The 20987-nt window shown below is 45.1% G+C and overlaps 1 protein-coding gene across 1 annotated transcript in view; it reads left to right on the top strand.

Annotated features, from left to right (window-relative positions):
* The first annotated feature begins 439 nt into the window (after positions 1-439).
* midn (midnolin) overlaps positions 440-20987 on the top strand; it is a 28777-nt gene continuing 8229 nt past the window's right edge. Inside the window, exons 1-7 of the mRNA XM_085449810.1 lie at positions 440-986; positions 3173-3401; positions 4922-5009; positions 5121-5183; positions 15782-16324; positions 17548-17671; positions 18231-18545. Of these exons, the coding sequence (XP_085305936.1) occupies positions 911-986; positions 3173-3401; positions 4922-5009; positions 5121-5183; positions 15782-16324; positions 17548-17671; positions 18231-18545 (1438 nt within the window). The 5' untranslated portion in view covers positions 440-910. The remainder of the gene's footprint in view (positions 987-3172; positions 3402-4921; positions 5010-5120; positions 5184-15781; positions 16325-17547; positions 17672-18230; positions 18546-20987) is intronic.

Genomic DNA, 20987 nt, shown 5'->3' on the forward strand with positions numbered 1-20987 from the left:
ATAAGATACCATTATGAAAGAGGCAGTTATGAATAATGAGTTTCAATAGTTGTTAAAAAGCAACTAGATAAATGGATAGTTACCAATTTGAATACACTTAGTTTATTATTACACTTTAGCCGATTTTACGTCTTAGTGTCTCTGCTCCAAAGAGCAGCAGCCCGTAGAATAAACTTCCTACATTCTTGTATAAAACAGTCATTTTGTACATTGTGCGCTTCAAGAATCCGCATTAGGTTATCAGCAGGGCATTAATTCCTCAAACGGGACCAGTGGTGTTTGTTTATCGGCGTACGTGTGTCGTATCCAGGGAGCGTGTTTACCTGTTACCCAGTGACATTTTCTCTATGTCGTCAAAGGTTGGCAACACCTCCAATATCGCCAAAGATTTAATTTCATTGACTCTTTTTTTAAGGTGGTAGGTCAGTGGCTGTCCGGGTTTCGTGTCTCTGTCGGTGTATGCTACCTTTAAAAGTCGTTCCTGCTGCTGGGAGCCGCTGTGCTTGACACAGTTGGATAGCTTTATCGGTTAAGAATTGCGTTATAGACGCATTCTTTCCCACAGACGACAGCAAGTTGGACTTGGTGGCAGCAGGGAAACGAGGCCACCTTAAATGACATGATGACATAAGAAGAACATTACTCTCCACCCATATCCGAGAAGCGTCAGTTAAGAGGAGTCTCACCTTTCCGACTACGCTCTTATCACCAAGTAAGACACCGGTGATCTGACTATACACGAAAGCATCTCGGGACCTGACTGTTCCCATTATTGGCCAGGACTGACGAGCCCGGGTCTGCAGCGTAACGACGCGCACGGGGCCACCAGAGAATTTACTGAGACGTTATTGTGGATATTCAAGTGTCTGGATTTATCTCAGAGTTTTGTCGCTGTGTGGGTTTACTTTACATGCCAAAACTGGGGCAAGAGACGGGAACGCAGCAGACTTTTCCGCGAAGCTTTACAGTTTTCGCCACAGTTCTTGGTGAGTTCACTTTATTTTTTATTACGACTGATCTGTACGTTATGTTACGGGTGATGTGTTAGTAAAGTTTGACACGCGCTTTATGTGTTGGCGAGAAATTGATTAGAGACGAGTCAATTGCGGATCGATAGAAGCGTGTCAGCTGCTTGTATGAGACAATTGGGCGTAAATTCTGAGGGACAGCCTAATGTCGTGTTTATTGACGATAGCAGAATGTCATTGTTCCTGTAAATTATAATTAGTAGAAGACAGCAAGTCATTGGTAATTATCTCAGATTAGAAGGAGAACGACAAATCTTATCAAACGTTGCTTTATGGTGACTGTCGTACTCAATACGAGTAAAAGCTGCCATACTTTAATGCATAAGGTTTTAAAAACTGCATGTTCCAAATGTAACCTATTTATACATATATTTATATATATATATGCCAGGGGTAAACTATGAATCGTTTGCATGCTTTCATTGTGAAAACTGATTCCGTTGCCACTGGGTGGCGACCGAGTATTTTTAATGTTTGTTTTTTTTTATGGTAAAGTGCCTACTTAGGTTTGAAGAAACTGCAGAGGTAAGCTCGCTGTGTAGGCTTTATGGTCATTTAAATATTCTTAGTCAGTCTCTCTTTGTGAGTTGCTCTGGTTACTTCTCTCACGGATATTGCTCTCAGGGCGCTTATTGGTCACCTCAGACTTGAGAACTCGTGCAGCAGCAGTCCGAAGTCTGTGTTACATGCATATACTGCAGCTTACCTGACGAGAATAACCTACTCGTGTCCAGCGTGGATTAGCGTAAGATTCGCGATCACTTGAAGGGTTCCTGCTTGCTTCTGAGGTCAAGGGGGAAAGAGGGTGGCGTCAGCACTATTAATGTCGTTACAGTACATCTGATAACTTGGAGCAGAGGGATCTGGTCTTTATGCCAAGGGTTTAAAAATAGCCACGTCCAAGTTGGTGTTGTTGAAAGTTGATGATGAGCTACATATGCTTAAATTAAGCAATCAGTTATATATTCACACTGTGTGCTGCTGTCAAACATCTCTTCAAAAAAGGCGTTTTTGGGATTAATGATGATCGCTATTTTCAGCCTGTTGCACAGTTCCCACACGATGAGACCCTTTAAACAGGCGGTACTTCCAGAGATGATGCACTCATCATCATATTTGTCTCTAAATATTATCTATAATTGGTGTATCTCGTGAAACGAGAATTCAGGAATGATTCAGCCGTGATTAACTTAAAAAACAAGTCATTTTTACGGGGACTGTCTTTAAAGCTTCCAGTAAGCTGTAGAGGCACACGGCCCTCGGTGTAGCCCTTTATTTGAGTATACTGTGATACTGTTGCATATTTTGCACTGTGCTGTAATTTATTATGAATGGCCTAAACTCGCTTGGCCTCCACGTGGGTGTCGAGCTCATCTTCCTATTGGCTGAGGTCATCGGCGTCCTGAAGGAGCTCTCCTGTGATTGGTCGGACGGCCTCGGGGGCTGTGGGCGTACTTTATCGATGGTGGAAGTGGGATACTTTGTGACAATGTTCATTGTCGATATTTCAGTGGGGCTGCCGTGGGTATGAGTGCGCAGCGGAGAGCCTTTTACTACAGCCGCAAGAGGCTTTGCAGCTCCGGATCGCGTGTCCCATCATCCAAAGCCCGAAAAAGCTCATAAAACATCCGAGAGGAATTTGTTGTTATACATTTTTTTTCTTTCTCAGACATTTTTTTGTTTGTTTGGTTGTTGTTGTTTTTTTAAAGGTAACTGCCTGCGTAAATGAGCGTCCGTGCCATTTTTTGCTGACAACATACTTGCGTTTCTGTGTGGCATTTGCCCGTCTATGTAGCATTTCGAAAGACTTGCTTGCACGCTGGAAAGCGCAACAAAGACAAAGATCACACAAAGGGAAACGCGACGCTTGTGTAGTTAAATTTCCTCGGGGGATATTCTCATGATATTGACCGGAGAGACGACGGACTGGGTTTTATTCTGACTCTCGGAGAGCGAGAGAAAAAAAGGGGGCACCAAGAGGAAGGAAAAAAAAGAGAGAGAGAGAGAGAGCTCTGAATGCTGCCTTTGATTTGCAAGGAGATCAAGGGACTGTAGTGGAAGCGACGGATCTGCTTCACTATTCTTTTCACCCTTTTCACTCCCCGGCTCTGCTCGTCTTGTCTCCCCCCCTTCTCTGAGCACAGGTTATCGGATGGACCAGCATCCCAGCGCCCGAAGCTGCACCAGTCGCGGGGCTTCGTCCTGCGAGGCCGTCCCGACGGAACCCTCCATGAATCTGTACATCCACTCCACCACCGGCACACGCTTCGAGCTCTCCTTGCCACTGGAGGAGACCGTGGAGGGACTGAAGAGGAGACTGTCGCAAAGACTCAAAGTCCCAAAAGAGAGACTCGCTCTGCTACACAAAGAAACGTGAGTAAACACGAAAGAAATGCATTGCAGTTGAACGTGTTTAGTAAACGTGGTGTTTTCGGATAGGGACAATAATTACGCATACTTATTTCTTAAAGAGCCAACCGGTACTTGAGACGCTGACATCATAAGCCGTAATGTCTAGGATAGTCCGCAGTTCAAAATGTGCACAAACCGACTTTAGGTGCGCCCACCCTCCTGGGTTGAGGTAATATTTTCCAAACTGCACTTTAACTGGTTAAGCTCACGGGAGGCAAAGGTATGCCCGCTTTGGTGATCAATACGTTCAAGGAAACTATTGACCATGGGGGTGGACAATATTGGAATTATGGGCTGGGACTCACCAGTCACTGGAACAGTATTGACATGCAATCTGCAGACTTGCATTGATTCGTCCCCCCTTCTTATAAAAACTGAAGCATGACTGAATTGCTAATGCTGTGTGAGTCAAACATGTTACACATTAATGAATAAAGTCACACAGAAGTGCTAACCTTGACTGTATTTATACTGCTACTGCACAGGTGTGCATTATTCATGCGTGACTTGGTACTGAACCGAAGGTGGATATGTCTTGTGGTTGGATGTGAATGTGAGCGTGCAGTTGCATGACAATAGCCAGCAGATTCAGGAGAATAACAGCAGTTTGTTTGTGTGAGGTATCACACGGCCAGTTTCGCGAGGGCTTGAAAAACGCTGCTGTTTAAGCAGAGCTGCATGTGTGAGAGAATAGATAAACTCTTTATTATTCAAAACGAACCAGAACCTGAAGCATTATGAAGCTATGAAATGAATCAGGCACAGGTTAAACGAGCTCACAATAGTGCAGGTGGTGCTATGCAAAAAAGAAAGGGGGGGCTTTAGTACATGCGAACAGTCAGCATTGTTTTCAGCCCCCATCTCCTCCCACCCGTTGTAATCACCCAATAAATCACATCATCCTTTAAAACCTGAAAACCCCATTTTTAATCCCCTCCTGCGCCTTAAACTGTAGACCTACAGCAAGTCGGGGCTGACTGCCTTTGTTCAGCTGCGTGGCATAAGATTTGGGTCATGCCTACAGACCAGACTGCCCTAAACATCCTTCACTAACATAAAGCAGGCAAACGGGCAGAAACGGGTGTGAATGCTTGCATAGCATTTGGCTCTGAGATACTAGTACTTGCCATTCTTTTCATTTATAAATTTAATATGCTGTGGTTTTGGTTTCAGCATGAAGTTTTTCTTCCTCATTTGTGCAACTGATATTGTCAAGAAAAAAAAAATTCTTACCTCCACTTAGGCAAGTGCCAGTGGTGCCAAATATCCACTGCAAGCACTTGTCAAGCTCCACTATACTCGAAATTGAAATATGACAGTGCAATCAATACTTCTCTTTCGTGGAGCTTTACACCCACAGCTCTTTTCCAAAATAGTTTTGATGTCCGTCTGCACCCCCTGGCTGAAGGGTGTTTGTATGTCTGAAGAGAGAATATATTGTCAGCACAGTCTAATTATCTTGTTCTCCCCAATCCCTGCAGGCGACTAAGTTCAGGCAAACTCCAGGATCTAGGCATCTCGGATGGGAGCAAGTTAACACTTGTGCCAACAGTTGAAGCAGGATTAATGGTATGGATTCAGCTTGCTGTGAATTTATTTTAGTTTGGAGTTCAAATCTAAAGAATGAACTTAAAAAAAAATTACACATATTACATTTTTTATTTTATTTCTGTCATGCAGTCTCAAGCATCAAGACCAGAACAGTCAGTAATGCAAGCTTTGGAGAGCCTAACAGAAACTCAGGTAAGGATCTATGTGTGCCTGTGCATGTGTGTGTCCGATGAGCCTAAATCAAGGCTGATAAAGCAAAGTTGGAATCCTGCAACTTAAACTGAGCTCCAAATTTTTTGTGTGCATATTTGCATTACGGCTAAAGAAGGTGGAAGCTTCAGTTAAGCACAGAGCAACACCCAGATATGGCAGAGATGAGCCGGCTGCGCAAGCCTCTTTGCTTGTCTAATCTCAGCCTCTTAAACAAGCCAAGCCAAGCTAGACAACCAGTGTGAGCTGCTAGAACATAATAAGCAACAACACCCTCCTGTATCCTAGTTGTGTGTGTGTGTGTGTGTGTGTGTGTGTGTGTGTGTGTGTGTGTGTGTGTGTGTGTGTGTGTGTGCAAGCATGCACAGCCCTGTAGGAAGCTAGTGCGAACACCACTCAAGAAGAACTTATGTGCTGTTGAGAGGGCCAGCACTTACTTCCATCTTTCTGTTTACGCCTGTATCTATAATCTCTCTCCGCTCCTTCTGTATTTCACGGTCTTGACTGACAGGCACATATACACGAGCGCACAAGGCGAGTTTCCAGGAAGTGTGCTGTGGCTGCATGGAGACTGATTGTAGTCTCACTCACTCATAAACAGAGTGCTGGATCATCAGATGACAGTCTTCTCACTCAGTATTAGCACATGGTTCCTGGAAGCCTAGTGTGCATGCACAGGCCAAGCGAGGCCTACACCCTGTGCTTGCAGTGAAACAGTTCTGTGGGCCTGCTTAAGTACAGTATGTATTTGAGTCAGAGCGGCATGACTCACCAAAATGATCAATAGTGAGTGTGAAGTTTAAAAAAGACTCCGTGCCGGCCACAGAGAGAAACCGAGCGAGAAGAGAGGCGATAAGGCTGAGCGCTCGCAGACAACAGTGTGACGTATGACACACTTTGCAGCTGACTGACTGACTCAGATCCACTTCCTTTTGTACAGTTGGGCAACACTGAGATGTACGTAAGTGTATCACTGATGCACTACTGTCTGATGTCAGAACGGTACAAGACGGTGAAACAATAACACTGATGTAAGGAGTTAACTGAACTCTTAACAGCGGTTACATCCTGAAGAATTTGCCCGACGCTGTTTAGTGGAATAATTATCCGATAATGTGGGCTGCTCAGTGATAGCAGAGTGTGGTTCAGTATGGCTTCTTGCCCTGCTGATAATTTTATGGTGGAAATCCTAGCCTTGGTGTGTGTGCGTGTGTGACAGAGAGAACTCAGCATGCATCTCGTAGCACTGACAGCAGATGACTGCATGTGTGTAGGTGTGTGTAAGTGGATGTGTGCGTGTCTGTTACTGGATGTGTGTGTGTATGTCACACTGTAAGTAGGCTGGAAGCAAGCTTTGCCCATCATGTGGTACGCCTTTGCTGGGTAGCCAAGAGTGACTGTCATTTTCACTAGAGGCAGATGATAATTCAACCGCCGACCCAGAGGAACCGATCTCTCACTCTGCCTGTCTTCCTGTGTATCTCCCTGTCCACGTAACCTTATTATACTTAGATTCGTTATGAGTCAAGTGCTTGCGTTTTTCTCACGAAATGCTTACCACACGTTACCACATACACCACTTTTGCAAACATGTTTATTTCACTGTAAATGGTCATCTGACGCCGGGGTACGGAACGAATAATGGGTAACAGGAGATTGATGTCACAGTAAAACACAAAAAAGGCGTAAAGCTGCTTTAGTGTGTTTATATCCACAGAAATTGATTCTTCTTTATAATTCATGAAACGAAATGGAATGATATAGATTGCGGAGAGATTACAGATCTTTGTAAGATTAGAAAAATAGGAACACAAAAGCTTTGCCTCATTTCCTATCTCCTCTCTAACTCTGGGGCTATCAAAAATCAATCAATGCACTTAGCCCTTAAAAGTGTCTGACAGGATAACTGATATGCCCATGCAACCAAAAATAGCCTGAGGGAGGTATGGGTTAGTTCTTAGAAAAAGGCATACAAGAGTTGGTTGTTAACCCCTGGACCCCTAATAAGCCATCACCCCTTCAAATATTTTGGTCATGCAAGGTCTTATTTCCAGATTGGATTCCGAGCTGCACTGAGCAGATCACCGTATGTCTTCTCCTTTATCGGGATTATGAAGAAGTCTTCAGCTACCAGGTTGTTAGTCAACAAATCATGCAGCGCATGCCAGCTTCCAAGGGCTGTTTCAGTCTCTTGTGGCATGAGTTTGGGGTGGGGGGCATTTAATGGAAGTTCTTACCCAGCAATGATTAAAATGCTATTTTTTTCCAATCTCCTATGTTTCACCTCCCTCTCTTGTTTCTGCTTAGCAGCTCTCCTAGGGATCTATAATTTAAATGTGCTGTGGTTTGCAAGTCCGGCGAGCTGCCTCACTTTGACCGTGATGGCTGACTTCTTTAGCAAGGACAATCATAGCTGCCTTAATTCCTCCTCTGGCATCCTCCTAGACTTTTTTTTGCATGACATCTAAGCTGATTTAAGCCACTGCTTCCTGACAGCCCATCAAAATACAGTTGCCTGCACTACTCACTACTCTTTTCTTATTCTGTCTGCTAAATAGCGGCTGTGTGTACAGCTTATATTTGCAGTCATACATGGGAACACACACATACACACACCAAATTGAAAGGATATATTTAAGAGGATTTATGGTCATGATGAGAGAATGAGAAACTGTCTGAGCCTAGTTGTAAAATAAATGTATATTTCTATGACAAGTAGTGAAAGCAATATTTACCATTTCTAGTCACATTTAGGCAGTAACATCAGCTCTTGATCTATTTTAGAATTTGATTATGTGGCCATTTAACACACAGGGACTATTTGCTCATTGATGCACATTGACGGTAGAATAAAGCCAACCAGACGTCACCCTTACCATCCCTACCCCCACCCCCAATGCCCTTCCCCCCCCTATGCAGCCACCTCTTTGTTCCCATCCTAAAGCATGAACACCACACCGGCTCAGCTGACAAACATAAGACAATGATTAGTCACCTTTCCACTTCAAAAAGTCATGTTAGGCACAAGGTAGGACAATCGTTTACTCAAACCTTCTCCCTAATCAGTCCTTCCAGTGCCGTTTGGGCTCCATCGGACTCTTGGAAGTGACATAATAATTTTGTGTAAGCTTCAGAATGTCAATTCTGAGTGTTCCAAAACAATATAAGTTATGTAACTATGGATCGGTGACACCAAAACGGTGACCTCATTGGAGCAAGCCAAGGTAGTTGTTGCTGTTTGTTCTGTAAGGTGAATTTTTAGATTGCTGATGGTGATGTTTGAGAGATCAGCTTTTAAGTGGCTTGTTTTTGAATTTAGCCAAGTTTGCATTAAGCTCAGAAAATTTTCAGGACTGTGCCCACCTACTTTTCAACCCCTCTCAAAAATTGAAAGCTCTAAAGGAGCAGTTCCTGTGGGACAGACACATCCTAGGATGACTAGTTCCTTTAGTGGTAGTACTGAGGTGGGGGGGTAAAGAAGGGCCTAATAGGCTTCAAACTCCAAAATCCTGTTAAGTGCAGCTACAGTGGTGCATACTGGTTTTTAAAATCGATGCGCAACCCAGCTGGAGCGAGGCTCAGCAGGCTTCAGATTGACAAATTTTGCCTTGAACACTAACACAGACTGCTTCAGGAGGAGGCTGTGTTGCCATTCCACGTGTCCCAGGAGAATACACTGTTACATATCTGCTCTACTTTTCTCGCTCCCAGCGACAAGCACCTCCTGTCCTCATGCACTACCTCCTCCCCCTCACTTATTCCTCCTCTTCCTCTGGCCGGGATACGGCACGGTTTTGTCTTTGTGTCTACAAGCAGACAGACGCAAACTTAACAGGCTCTAACAATCTGTGGGGAGTCACCTCAGGGTCACCCTTTCCTTATTTCCTCTGCTATCCCTCAGGGGTTGCCACAGTGGGCCTGACAGGTGGAGGAGAAAAGAAAGGGGGAGCTTTGCACAAGTCAGTCAGTAATGTGTATTTGTGTTTGTGTAGTTAAGTGCTATTGGTTGGGGACAGTGGGCAGGGAGGCTAACATGGTTGAGAGATTACAGGGAAGATGAGATGATAGAAGAAAAATGGAGATAAGAGGAGAGGTGCTACTAGAAAAGGAGGATTTAAGAAGTAGTGCTTTTTTTTTTCTTTTTTTTTTTTTTTAAAAAGACAAATGAACTTTGGACCTGTGTGTCTATGTACACAATTGTTTGTAAAACAGCTCAATGCAAATGGTCAATATGTTTCTCTTTGCAGTCCTGCGCCCTGCACATCACCTTATATTGATGTCAGTTAATCAGTAGGATTGATAATACTGGAAATCATTGGAGAGTAACTGTCTTGAGGATTTGGGAGCGCAAGGAATTGAAGAATGACCAAGTCTGCCTGTTGGTCAATATGAAGGGTTTCCTCCCCTTTTACATCCCCCAGCGCTCTCTGTCCTTCTCACTACTATTGAGATTAAGGCTTTTTATATGCATGCAGCTTAAGAGACAGAATCTTTGCTCTTTAGAATGGAAATTTCCTTTATTGTAACCTAAAATGAAAGCTACAGAAATTAATTTTGTTGCTGAATGTGTAAATCAAATCGTGCATGGAATAAAAAAACAATGCTGATCTAAAGGCCTTTTCAGTCCCTGCTCATGTAAATCCTGGCCTTGAAAATTGCATTAATAGGCCGATCATGCAGTATTTTTGCACCTGTGTAATCCCCTTTGTGATGCTTAAAATGCATAGTGGGAGGGGAAGTGCTGGGATGGGTGGAGGGAATCAAGGTGTGTTGTGGGGCAGTCAAAAGGGAGCTGGATTTGCAGGGAATTTCATTGTCCTATTATGTATATTCATCTCGATGCATGTGTTTCTGTGGGTGTGCGCATGTGCCAACATCCATTTTTAATGTTTCTCTTTGTATGTTTCCTCACTGAGCGACCAGGGGAGACTTACTTCTCCATTTTGGAGTCGTGACCGTCATTGTTTTCCATTCCCTGGCGATACAGTGCTTTTGTGATTCAAGTAGCAGGCATCGTGACTAGTGGGGCTACTGTGTGGGAGGATGGAGGTCATGTATATCACATTCGATAGCCACTACCAAGACTAATGAAGCCAGTGCTACTAGGGATATGGTGCTGCTGGCAGAGGTGCAGGGTTCAAAAGAGCCAGGTCATTTCAGTCTTTCCTACAAAAACGTAATGAGGAAATGAGAAACGTCTTTAAAAAAAAAAAAAGGCATCATTTTTGCACGATCACCGTTGCAATTACTTACCGTCTTTCTGTTAACGTTCCTCCATCTGTCACAGAATTTCTATACCTATCTCTCAATTTCCCCACACCCACTTCATTTATCTCAGAAACATGTGATGCTGTTTCTTCTTTCATTTGCCGCTGCTTCGTATGATGTTGTTTTTCCCAACTATCCACAAATTTGTCTCACCGGGTACAGAAAATGCTGTGAAGTCATTCTCTGCCAGAACAGGATCCTGATTAAATTGTATTAATCAGCTGGTGTAAATGGCTTTCAAGAGAGTGAGAGGAAAGTGAACAGCGGGGGAAACGAGTAAGTGAAGATTGCTTTGGTGTTGCTTGCCTGATTTAAACCGGATCTTGATAGCTGGGGACTAAGAGGTGAATATGCTCAGTTTTTCTGGCTAGTTGTAAGGAGTGGCTTTTGCAGGAACCCGATCGTCTTGACTTTGCCATTTTGATCTCTCCTTTCATGGAGCCGATCATATTCTATGATGGCCAGCTGTTCCTTTTTTACTCCACTTACCCCCCTCTGTTTCTTATCAGGTACTGTTACAGATGCCTATCTTTCTAATGGTGCCTTTGAAGATTCAACCCCCTCTGCCTTTAGGATTTGGGGATGATGCAAGTCATTGATTTTTTTTCTTTCTCCTTCTCTCTTTTGAGAGCCTTTCATTGCATCTTTAGCTGGTGCGTGTCTACCCAAAGACTATCAATAGCGTCCTGGTGCGATCAAAACATTTAGGTCGATAGGAGGGTTAATAAGCAGTTTTTGAACCATACCTTTCCACCTCGCTGTCCGGCAGGTGAGCAGCTGCACTGGAACCAGAATATGGCTGGAGGAGTGACTTCCTCCTCTCGCAGCTTCTCCTTCTCCTCCCCCGCCCGTCCCGCCTTCCAATCCTCTATCCTCTATCCTCTTTTCCCCAGCACAAAGCTGCTCAGTTGTTCATGAATGTCAGCTCAGTGCTGGCAGCACTCTCTATCTTTCCCTCCCTCTCCCTCTTCACCCGTCCTTAGACTCTCAGCCTCTCTCTTCCTCCCTCACTCCTTATCTCCCTTCCTTAGTTCGCTTAGTGTGCAAAGGAAGAACGACTGCAAATGAGTTCCTTGAACCACAGGGACCCCAATAAATAAAACTGTCAGCCAGAGATGTCGAAAGGGAAAAAAAAAAAAAAAAAAAAAAAAAAGAAGGAAGGAGCCAGAGGCGCACTCTCACTGAATATTTCATCACCCACCACCACCACCACTACTACTCTGACACCTTACCCTCATTGCCAGCATCCCCATCCCCCCTTACCATCCTTGTTCCCTCCTTTTTTCATGCCATCCCCCCCTTCTCCTTCTCCTCCATCTTGTCTCCACCCCTCCTCGCCCAGCTGCCCCATATCATATTCTCTCCCATTACTGCATAGCAACCAAAGTATCATACAAACCCCACCTCCTGGACACCCAACAACTAAAACAAAATGGCTGAGAGCACTGTTTCTGGGGTCACTTGTTAGAGAGGTGGGTCTGACGGCTACTAGATGGAAGAGCCATTTTTCAGTACCTGTATATTGCTAAATAAGCTTATCCGTGCAGTTTTTGGTGAGTATAATCAACTATGTTTGCGGTCAGGAAATGCACACCTTATTTGTTAGGCATGAACTCCTCATACTGCTCCTTCAATATAATGAAAACACTGGAGTGCTGGTTTCTTTCTGTCTGCCTTGACAAAACCCGTGGTCTCCATTCTCCTTGTCCTATGACTCTCCTTCATAAGTTGCTTTCATAAAGGACTGGAATTTGTACAGCGTCCTTCAAAGACCAAGGTGGAAATAGAATTGGAGGTCTGTTGCAGACTTAAAGACAAGCTATGAAGCGCTTTTTTGTTTTCCTGTGATGTTCCACAAAGCGCTATCTGGTGTTTGTACTGACGTCAATGGTAGCCAGCCACGTTGGCTGTCTTGACTGTGCTCCTGAGAGCAGACAGGCATGTTTGGACTGGAGCTGAGCTTCTAGCCGAGACCTCTGGGATTGATTTGCTAGCCAGCTTTCTAGCAAATCAGTGCCCCTTTTCCTCTCCACCCCCCATCTCTCACACACACACACACACACACACACACACACATATATATATATATATATATATATATATATATATATATATATATATATATATATATATATATATATATATATATATGCACTCTCTAACGCTCTCCCCTCCCCTTGTTTCTCTCATAGTCTCTGTCCGTCTGGAAAAGGCTTGTTGTTACATGATCACTCTCGCCAATCTAGCCTCTGGCAGGCAGGGCGCACTGTATCATCCTCCGCCTCCTCCCTTCCCTTAGGAAACGGGCCCTATTTCAGGTGTTCCACTCCACAGCTCCCGGCTCCCAGCTACACAAGCTGTTCGCCCTCCTTTTCGGGAATTGTCAGGGAGACGGCGTGTCAGATGAAAGTGATGTAGCTGTTTGGTTTGGACGAGTGGAATTCCACACCTGAACGTTTAATTTGGGTCTTTCTCAAAGCTAACCGCAAATATATGAGAGTGTCCAATGGAATTATAGTAGTTGAGATGTCCCCTGTCATTTTCCCTGCAAATGAGATGTCTGTGTTTGTGTGGGTTTGTGGCCTTTTAATTTCTTGCCTAAAAGAAGAGGTTCTGGTGGGTGGTGTATGCATGGAGACCCCATATGAGTCACATGGTCACACACATTTTTAGCTCTCATATACATGTGAAGGTTTGTGTGAGCAACTTCTAAATTGACTTTATGAGTCAACGACTGAGACTCTGAGACCTGGAGTGACAAAAATCAACTGGAGGCGGGAAAGAAGGAAAAAAGGTGTGAGGAAGCGAGCTTGCTTCTTTCGCAGGCTAATTTAAAACCTGCTATGTGGTGTTGGGAAGTAGGAGTACATGAATTCTGTCTTGTGGTTTTGAATAATCCACCCCAGTCATTATAAAGGTAATCAAGCCTCCTCTCTGTTTGTCTTGCTGTCATCACAGTTGGTCTTTTTCTCTCACTTTTTCTTGCATGTGCTTGTATACAAAGAAAAACAGTGATAAAGCAAAGATCCTGTTCATACTTGGCTCTTGGCGTCTTGGATGTTCCTTTCTTGGAAAGAAATAGAAGTACAGCTTTGCAGTCTCCTTTGGTTTCATGCAAATTTTGACCCTATGACATTCACTCTGACCAGCTGTGGAGGTACCCAGAAGTCATGGTGGTCGTTCCCTCCCCCTCCATGTCACAGCGTAAATTTGAGCAACATGTATCCGTTTAGCAGCAGTTGCATTTTCTCTGCAGATAAAATCAGATCTGTGCAGGGAGGTAAAAACTGATCTCACATGGTTCCTGGAAACAGGATTCTGACGCGAAGTGTGAAATGTAACCTGTTTGAACTGGACGTCGACTCAGCCCGAATATATTTGGATCTAGGATCAGAGGTCTATAACGGATACCCACAGGGGTGTCGTCCCCCCCCCCCCCCCCCCCCCCCACCTTCTAAACATTGGGTTGACGATCTCCCTTGGGGCTTTCGATTTGTATGCATGCCGCTCTGCGTGTTGTGGGTTGACAAACTGTCGACACTTACTCTTGACAGCTGTCAGTCACAGACACAGTCATTGTCTCCTCCCCCTCCTCTGGTCTTTTCTTCATCTCTGTCTCTCCCCCCACCCACCTTTTGGAGCAGGCCTCCCCATTAGGTCTCAAACACATGCACACCTCTTCTCCTGACCTTTTATGTACGGAGTTTCCTAGCGATGTCACATGTAGCCCCCTGCGCTGTTCTCCTCCTCACTTCACACCCCACCTTGCGCCTGCTGAGCGTATCGCCTCACCACGTTGGGGTAATCGTGGTGAGTGTGGATTGTCAATAAATCATTAGTGGCTGACTTTACATTCTGAGAAGTTTGAGTTTCTCTTTATCCAGCAGCGTATTTTATTCCGATTTTTGCTCTAGCCATCAGATCATCCCAACCCCTTAGTTCTTTCACCTGCCCTTCCTCTCCCTTCATCCTCTTTTTCCACATCATGTCAATACCAATGTCCAAAGGTCACCCTGGCAACAGAGAGGCAGCGGTCGATAGAGAAATAAATAAGCAGAAGAAAAGAGAGAGATGTGATGGAGGGCAGAGCCTGGTGATTCAGAGGGTTAACTACAGGCGAGCATCTTACAAGGACACTCCAAATATAAGCCCTTTGCTCAGAAATTTTTTTTCTTTTTATATATTATTTTCTGTGCTTTGTTATTTATATACATCTATCCCTGTGCTCTGTTCTGCTTTTCTGTCCGTCCTCCCTCTCTCTCTGGGGACTAAAATCACACATGCGGTAGTGATTGTTGAAATCTTTTTGGACAGGAGCGCCACTTTGTATTTGCTAGTGCTGGCCATTTCTGCTTGTTTCCATTTAGGGAGAACCTGAGTCATTATTGCTGAGTCTTCAAGACCCACTGAAGCTTTGTGACTCCTGAATCACACTCACTTGGGGGGGGGAAGTAAATAAATACATGTCAGACTCTCGTTGCTTGGACTTCAGCAGCAAGTCACAGTACACAGCATGAGAGCCACAGGCATACAGGAGGATGACAAGAGAGGTTTTGTTATTTAGCACGAATATTCCAGCCGAGTCGTGACAACTCTGTACTTGTTAGTGTGTGTGTCTGTGTGTCCATCCAGGCCTTGGGTGGGTCACTGAAGGCCCCCGACACTTGGCTTCAGTTAGCTGTTGCCAGTGCTCCAAACATGGGCATCCTTTCCTGATCTGCTGCAGATTCACAGACAATTGACTATTCTGTGTTTGAGATGCAGGCGGGGTGGATTTCCTAAACGTGGGACTGATTTTTCAGGCCATGGGCCAAACAGAAGGGTGGCCTTTGTCTTTGAGCTGAATAACCCTGCTGACTAAGAACGGACTGAGTGGCAATGGGAAGCAAGGAATAGTGGGTTCTATTTGTGTGTATGTGTGCGTTTTCCAGTAGGCCTCCCTATCCATTCCCCGCCAACAGAAGTAAATAGATGACTATTACAGACTAGTGTTTGACTGCACGATGAGCTTATGTGGTGTGTCTGTGTCTCTGTGAGAGGGGTAGCTCAAAGAGCTGTTGTGTGCACTGTAACTGGCATCCATGGCCCAGATTGTTCATTTACTAAGAAGGAAGTCTGTATGCATGGGGAGCCTTTCTAGTTCCATAGTTTTTTACAGTGAACAGTTGTAAATGCCAGAGTGTCATTAAATCTGGATATAGAGCATCATATATTAAGTTAGACTTTGTCATCTGGCTAAGCTGTGTTGATACCTTGCATAAAAGCAAAGACATTGAATCACTTAACCCTTTTTCCCCTTTCTTTATCAATAGGTCAGTGACTTCCTGTCTGGTCGCTCTCCCCTCACCTTGGCGCTGCGTGTAGGTGATCACATGATGTTTGTCCAGCTCCAGCTGGCAGCGCAGCAGTCCGGTGGTCCCCAACTCCAGCACAGGCACCTCATCACCCGGGGAAATTCGGAGGGACAGCCCCGGGTTCCCCACACTCACCCGCACTCTCATCAACACCCCCAGCATCCACATAATCACCCCAGCCCCCACTTGTCCCATCCTCACCCTATCCCCTCCTCCCCTTCTTCCCCAGGATCCCCTTCTTTTCCCCTGCCCTCCACACACCTCCAGTCCCTTCCTCCCATGTACCACCAGTCACCCTCCTCTGCTCACTGTAGCCCCCCTACTCCTCCACCACACTCCCCTCGCCCATCCCATGTCCCTGGGGGTCTTTTCCGCTCGCCCGCTCATCATCACCACCACCCCCACCACCACCATCATCACCACTACCACCAGCCTTCCTCAGGCCAACCCAGCCACGAGATCGGCCAGGTCAGCCCTGTAGCCCCAGTCCTCTGCCCTGAGGTAAGCCTCAAGAAAATATTCTTATAATTCTTCCAAGTAGTGTTTTGTTTTTTTTTTCTTTAATAATAGCCAATCACAGCATAGGATTGGTAAGATATTGTCTTATATTATTTTCTCAAATAAAAGGGTTCAGTGGTAAAAGTAGGTACATCTTTACAATACATAAGAAAGACACAGGCACTTGGGCTGCCACGAGAACGATAGAGTGGATGGGTTATGACCATTTGACCCAAGTGCCATCCTCACAACTAAATCATTCTCCATTAAATCAATTAGATTAATGGGACATCCTTGTAGCACGAGGGTGAACCCGTGGTTTAGTCAGCTCTGGAGAAGCGTTACACGTGATTTTGCGTGTGTGTGTGTCCAAACCACAGTACATTTGTTCATCACTGGAGTACACTGTGCTCCCCAAATGCATGCAAACAAGCCAGCACATGCGTACACCATGAGAACACAGCATTCATATGACCTCAGTCTTCCCAGGGTAAAGAGCAGTGGGCTAAAATTATAGGAGCAAAAGTGTTCTGGTGTTGTCATTTAACTTTCAGCGTTATGCTCATTTGTTTACCTTAGGATAACTTCATGAACAGCTGCACACACATGCAGAAACACACTTACTTCTGTTCTTCAACCCAATGTGCTGTTTATATTTTCTGTACCTCCTTGAATAGTGAATGGTAACCAAATATCAGCGAACTGTGTGGGAGAGATGGTTCACTACAGGAAAAACAAGGAGACAGGCCAGTTTAGTAGTGAGAAAACGGATATGGCTATTCCTCATCAGGCTTTCACATGCATGACAAAAAGACATGCATACGCACACAACGCGCTTTCTTGGGGTTTCAGTTTCGCTTTCAGATGTCAGTTGAGCAATCCATGTTAAGCCAAAGTGAAGTTGTGAGGTGACCATCTTTAGTTTGATCACAGTAAAGTAACCAAATACCTTAAGTCTTAAGCTATATGGCATGGCAGCAAGCTTAAATTTCATGTTGTCTGAGGTTTCTTATAACCATCAGCCTTAACTGCAGAGGTTAATTACACTGTGCAAATGGTAGTTACACCCAGAGGTAAAGGGTAAAGGTCACTGAGGGAGCTCCTGAAACAGTGATTTTGAGTTTTCACAGCTTTTACTGTAATAGATCATATGCCCTTGTATCCTCAAACATGCTTTGGTCTCACTTTATGCTCTTTTAATAACACTTTTCTTTTCCCCCCTTCAGGCTAACTGCAGTACCAACACCTCCAACAGTGGCACCAGTTCCTCACCACGCTCCCGTAAACCCGGCGCCATCATTGAAAGCTTTGTCAACCATGCTCCCGGAGTCTTCTCAGGGACTTTTTCAGGTAAATGGTAAATGGCCTGCATTTTGTATAGCGCTTTTCTAGTCCCTAAGGACCCCAAAGCGCTTCACACTACATTCAGTCATTCACCCATTCACACACACATTCACACACTGGCGATGGCAAGCTACGTTGTAGCCACAGCTGCCCTGGGGCGCACTGACAGAGGCGAGGCTGCCGGACACTGGCGCCACCGGGCCCTCTGACCACCACCAGTAGGCAAACATGGGGTTAGTATCTTGCCCAAGGATATTTGGCATGCAGCCAGGAGGCAGCCTGGGATCGAACCACTGACCTTCTGATTAGTGGCTGACCTGCTCTGCCACCTGAGCTACAGCCACCCCAAGAAAACAGAGCTGCCATTACTGACTTATGACTTATTGCTACTTTAAGTATCAACTGTGCACATAGTGAGATCCAGTTCTAAGATGCCTCTAAGTAGAACTTGACAAAATTTAACATTTTCTTCTCTGTTGGGCCTTTGTTTTAGACTTGTACGCATGCCAGTTTTAACACGCAAAAATTATAATATTATTTTGGTCTGTTTTGCTTCCTCTCACAGGCACTTTGCACCCAAACTGCCAGGACAGCAATGGGCGTCCCAGACGGGATATTGGGACCATCTTGCAAATCCTCAATGACCTCCTGAGCGCCACACGCCACTACCAGGGCATGCCCCCCTCCCTCACCCAGCTCCGCTACCAGACGCAGTGTGGTTCGCCCACTTCCCCATCCCCCTCGCCGCCTCCTTCCCCTCCAGTTGCTGGCATGACGGGCCTCTCTGCCAAAGCTACCTCTGTGCCCGCCAGCAGCCCTCCTCCAGCTCTGCATCCACTTGTGCAGTGCGAGAGCCAGATTCGCATGTGCAAACCCCCTGGTGAGTGACTCCACTCCACTCCCCTTCTGCACATGCAAACATGTCATGAGCACAAACAAAAACACCCCCTCACACATTAAGTCATTGTGCATCCCTTGAAGCCCTTATGAAGCAGATGTTCCTGCAGTTGCCACAGCTTTGGAGGAATGTGTGTAAAATTGCATGCAATTTAGAACCCTGTCAGTGAGTTCTGCATTTGCCTTGCAACCTACTGAAGAGTTCATTGTTATCTTTGTCTCTGTTTCTGTTCTCATATCACATCATGTTTAGCTCAGTTCTGTTGGGATGCTTTTACATCATTGTTTTCAAGTGCTTATTTTCATCTCTAAAATACTGACAAAGCGAGAACAGAAAAGTCAGATTAAAGAACAAAAACAGTCATGCATATGTGTCTCTGGAGGTTTTGAAGCAGATGAGAGAAGAGGAAGAAAGCGGAGGGGGAGGGGGGTCTTCTTAGTAATGCAATACTAGCTTCTCCAGACCTGTTCAGTCAGGCTTCACTTGTCAGGCAATGCAGTTGCCTTTTTGTCTTTGTGAGCTGAGGGGATAGGTTTTACCCCTTCAAGCCTGGGCTGGGCTGTGTTTATATTAGAACAGGTTTGGGGTGATGTAGCCTACCTCCTAAATACGGGCTGCAGCTTGGGCATGTATAGACCTCAACATACCCACGAGAGTTTGGTCGAGGCAGGTGTAGAGTTCAGATGATGCCATTTAAGGACTGGGCTGGGATGTTTTAAAACCTCCTTTCCTTACAGCGACACAGGATGTTGTGTGTCAAACAGATGTCCAGCGCTGATAACATCCAGTCAGCATTGTAAGCTTGGCGTGAGTGCACTGAGGAAAACATCATTGTCCTCTGCCTCCTTATCTCAAGCTAGTCTTCAATGAGCTGCTAAATTTGCACAAAATTTACCAGCGTAAGTAGAATTGTCTTGTGGGAAGGATTGTAGAAATTATTAATTAATGTTTAATGTTTTCTTCTGTTTGGAAAAAGCAAGAGCATACATACCTATTGTTGTAGGCTGGCTTTGTTCCTTGTTTTCTGACCTTTAGTTGTGAGCAGAATGAAGGATTTCAGTTGTCGCTTCTAAACACTGACTCGCTGGGAATGTCCAGTATTTCACTGCATCACCCTTAGTGCATTTACAAGTGTTCAGTGAACAGTTGGAATAACACAAGCTTATTTTCCTAACTCAGGAAAGACCATTCCTTTACTGCCCCCACCTATTGACTCACCCCCATCCTACCCCTCTTCTCCCTCTTCAGTCTTGTCATTTCTCGTCATCTCCGCTCAGCCCAATGCCACTGCCCCCACCCCGATTTGCTATCCAAAAACAGTCTGTAAAATCCATCTCTCTGTGTTCCTCCTAATCACCCCCTTCTTTTTCCATGTCTGTGTTGTGCATCAATACATTGTCTGTGTTCATTTGGCCTTTAAATAGATTTATTCCAAAATGCAGCTCTGAAAAGAATTTGCTTTGTGAACTTGAGGCCAGAGAGAGGAGGAGGGGGACAACACGGAAGATGGGGGTTGTTAAAACCACAACACTAAGCCTCCATTCATTCATCATATGGGTGTTTATATCCTGTCCGTCAGTCCACCAACTGTCCACTCATTAACCAAAGGCAAAGAGTGAAAGAATAGCCTGTCTACTGCCATTTTCCAATTTAACTGGCCTGAACCAACTTCCTGCTCACAATATGCACTTCCAGAAAGCCTTGAATGGTGACCTGTCCAACTAAGCCTGGTTAAGACAATGATTGTCCTGGTGTGTTGTGTGAACAGGGGCTATGTGCCTGTTTGTATCCTGCTCTAGTTGGTGTTCTAAATATGCCGATGACTAAGCGGTCTCAGTCGGTCTTATCAGCCGACACCTGATGCAAGACTTACTGGACTTAACACCGCAGCTTAACTCTGCTTCACAGAAACCTGCCTTCATTCAGCTACAGGAAAAAAGCCTGCGCTTCCCAGCTGCCTGAATATGTGTGCGCAATCAAACTTGGGTTGAGAGAGCCTCTTGAAAATGTCACAAAGCTTTTCTGTCTCCTGAGAGCCTTTACCTTTTGGTGAAGAAGAGGAACGTAAATAAAATAAAAAAATGCACACACACTCCATCACAAATTTCCTGGTTAAAGGCTGTGACGACTAGCTTGGTTTCATGGTTTTGCTATATAGTATTGCTGAGTTCTAGGGCTTTTTTTAGACCAGGACTTGTGTTGAATTTGAACAGGAGGGTTTTAGAATGGCCTGACAGGTTGATTGTTAGCTAAATTCCTTTGCTGAGTAGGCTGGACTTCCCCAGCATCCCCCCTACATCCCACTAGCCCCCTGCCCAGTCTAACCCTTTGTGTGGGGGCCAGGGACAGGGGCAGTATAGAGGGCACCAGCCTGAACCATTGTGGGACAAAAGAGGGGAGGGCTATGGGATTATAGGGTTGCCT

This window comes from Copadichromis virginalis, linkage group LG23 (assembly GCF_057382275.1).
Source record: "Copadichromis virginalis isolate Kocher_CV1m ecotype Utaka linkage group LG23, C_Virginalis_male_GT1.1, whole genome shotgun sequence".
Classification (NCBI taxonomy): Eukaryota; Metazoa; Chordata; class Actinopteri; order Cichliformes; family Cichlidae; genus Copadichromis; species Copadichromis virginalis.